The sequence below is a fragment of the Triticum aestivum genome, chromosome 6B, assembly GCF_018294505.1.
Source record: "Triticum aestivum cultivar Chinese Spring chromosome 6B, IWGSC CS RefSeq v2.1, whole genome shotgun sequence".
In the NCBI taxonomy this organism is placed as follows: domain Eukaryota; kingdom Viridiplantae; phylum Streptophyta; class Magnoliopsida; order Poales; family Poaceae; genus Triticum; species Triticum aestivum.
Genome location: NC_057810.1, coordinates 43,401,970 through 43,404,319, shown reverse-complemented (window position 1 = coordinate 43,404,319; position 2,350 = coordinate 43,401,970). Strand labels below are relative to the sequence as shown.

The following is a 2,350-nucleotide window of genomic DNA, read 5'->3' as shown; positions in this document are numbered from 1 at the left end:
TGGCTTGTGTGTCCATTTCAACGAGCGCGTAGTGGATCCACCAAAACCGGTGAAGACAACAAAAGAGGTGGCCAACAGAAACAAATTATTTTACTAAATCCAACCAAAAAAAGTGGCAGCATGGCAGTGCTAATAGTAGTTCACCGAGGGAATTATTTTTTTTGACATGAGAATATAAATACTGAAGAACTTTTTTCCATCTCAAATTGACAGCAGGGCTACTTGGCGACTGCCACTATTCTCTGCCTGATGACCGGTTGTGGTTGGTTGGCGGCACAGGTGAGGGGACACTGGCAAGGCTACTTCCCTGTAAAAAATAATGTTGTGGAAGCTCTAAGGAGATCACACAAGAGCCTTTATGGACTTAAGTCTGGCAATGCATATTGCTCGAAAATCTTAGAATTCGGTGATTGCGAATTTACGATTTCCTTCAAGTAGGTCCAGAACTCATTGACTGAATCTTCTGCTTGCTTAATTATGGCAGGCAGAGATGTCTTGCAGAGTCGCTATTCATCTTTGAAGCCAGGCTAGGAGTGTGTCCTACTGGGAAATAAGAAGGAATTCCAGAGCCGAAATCATAGTACAGTACCTTGAGCAGCGGAGTCATTTGGTCCAATTAATACCTGGTGTGGTACTGTGGTGTAGTTGAGTGCTTGTGAAATAATGAAAAAGAAAAGTAAGCTTAGTAACAACAAGTATATGCCATCAATAATCAAGTTTGTATTGTCTCGTTTGGTTTCCAGGACTATCTTTACCTTGTCTTACATGGATGTATGCACCCAGCACCCACCTATAACAAGACAACCTGAAGATAACCCCCATCTCAAAACTACTAGCAGCAGATCTACCCAACTATGATCTCTATTTTCTACTATGTGAATACAAATACATATACATATACATATACACATGCATATTTTCTTATGCTTAGTATCCATATATGTATTTTCTTCCAGCTAATTTCTTATGCTAACATAGAATATAGATCACCGCTGCCTTCAGGTATGCTATGCAAGGCAGGCCGCCACCCTCTGTAGCAACCAACGTCCTCCTGCTTTTGATCCTCCGACCCTCTTCGCAAGAGGGCCACCATGTCATCCATGGAGACGGCATCGTCGTCCTTGCCCAGCATCCTCCTCAGCTCCTGCTTGCTGATGACCAGCTTCACCCTCACGACGGCGCCCTCCGGGTCAGCCGCCGCGGCGGTAGGCGCCTTGGCGTCGGAGGCGAACAGGCGGTGCAGCTGCGCCATGCCGCCCGCCCGGGCGTCGAGGCCTTGCTTCTGCGGCCGGAGCGCGTCGTCGGCGTCGGAGGAGCCGGAGACGCGTGCGAGGGCGCCCTTGGAGAGGGGTGGCGCCGGGAGCGGCTTGAGGATCTCGCCGTCCACGACGCTCATCACCTTGATCTCCCTTCTGTCCTGGATCACCAGGCAGTTCCCCATGGCCTGGCCGGCGGTGAGCTGAACTGCGGGCAGATTGGTGATGACTGATGAGCAAGCACGCGCAGTGGAAAGATCACGATTCGCAATCGCGAGTGCTCGTTGTGCCAATGTGTCTGTGTGAGTGGGGAGTTGGATGGACCGACCAGTGGAGTGGTCTATTTAAAGAACTGAGGGTAGGGAAATGTCCAAATATTTAAGGGCTTATTTCACTACTGCCATTGCCCTATTTACTTTCTTTTTTGTGACTCAAATTATCTTTTTCTTTTCCTTTTTGAAAGCGACCTTGGATCTTGGCCTACCTAAGGGCTTGTTCGGTTGAGGTGGAATTGAAGGGGATTGAGGGGGAATTAATCCTCTACATGCCAAAATCCCTGCAAATCCCCCCCAATCCATCTGGGGATGGGACTAACCAAACAAAGCCTAAGTGAAGTGAAGTTGCCTCCTTGGGACAGCACGCTATAGTCATTACACGAGCGAGTGCTGTTTCGTTGGGACCTCTACTGGTTAATTAGGTGAATGAATTTGCATTATCAATTTTTTTTGTGAGCGAAGGCTTTCCTTGAGGAGGAGGAAAGACAACATTATCTGTTGTACGTATATTTTTTTCCTCACTAAAGAAAAACATAAATTAAGTACTACTTCCTCTGAAACGTCTAACATTTTGATACAGAGGGAGCGCGTTGTTTCGCTGGGACCTCTAGTACCTCCGTTTTAAAATAATTGAAGTACTGAATTCGTCTCAAGTCATACTTGTTCAAGTTTGACGAAGTCACTAGAAGAATATATTAACATCTAGAACACCAAATAGTATCTTGAGATTCTTTATGAAACATATTATCATACTATGTGTATTTGATGTTGCAAATGTTATCACATTTTTTCATAGAGTTGGTCAATTGAGCAAGTTTG

The 2,350-nt window shown here is 45.8% G+C and overlaps 1 protein-coding gene across 1 annotated transcript; it reads right to left on the bottom strand.

The window, feature by feature from the left end:
- Positions 1 to 700: 700 nt before the first annotated feature.
- LOC123135617 (uncharacterized) lies at positions 701 to 1,666 on the bottom strand. The gene has a single exon (XM_044554767.1). The coding sequence runs from the start codon at positions 1,439 to 1,441 to the stop codon at positions 965 to 967; it is 477 nt and encodes a 158-aa protein (XP_044410702.1). The 5' UTR covers positions 1,442 to 1,666; the 3' UTR covers positions 701 to 964.
- Between the last annotated feature and the right edge of the window lie 684 nt (positions 1,667 to 2,350).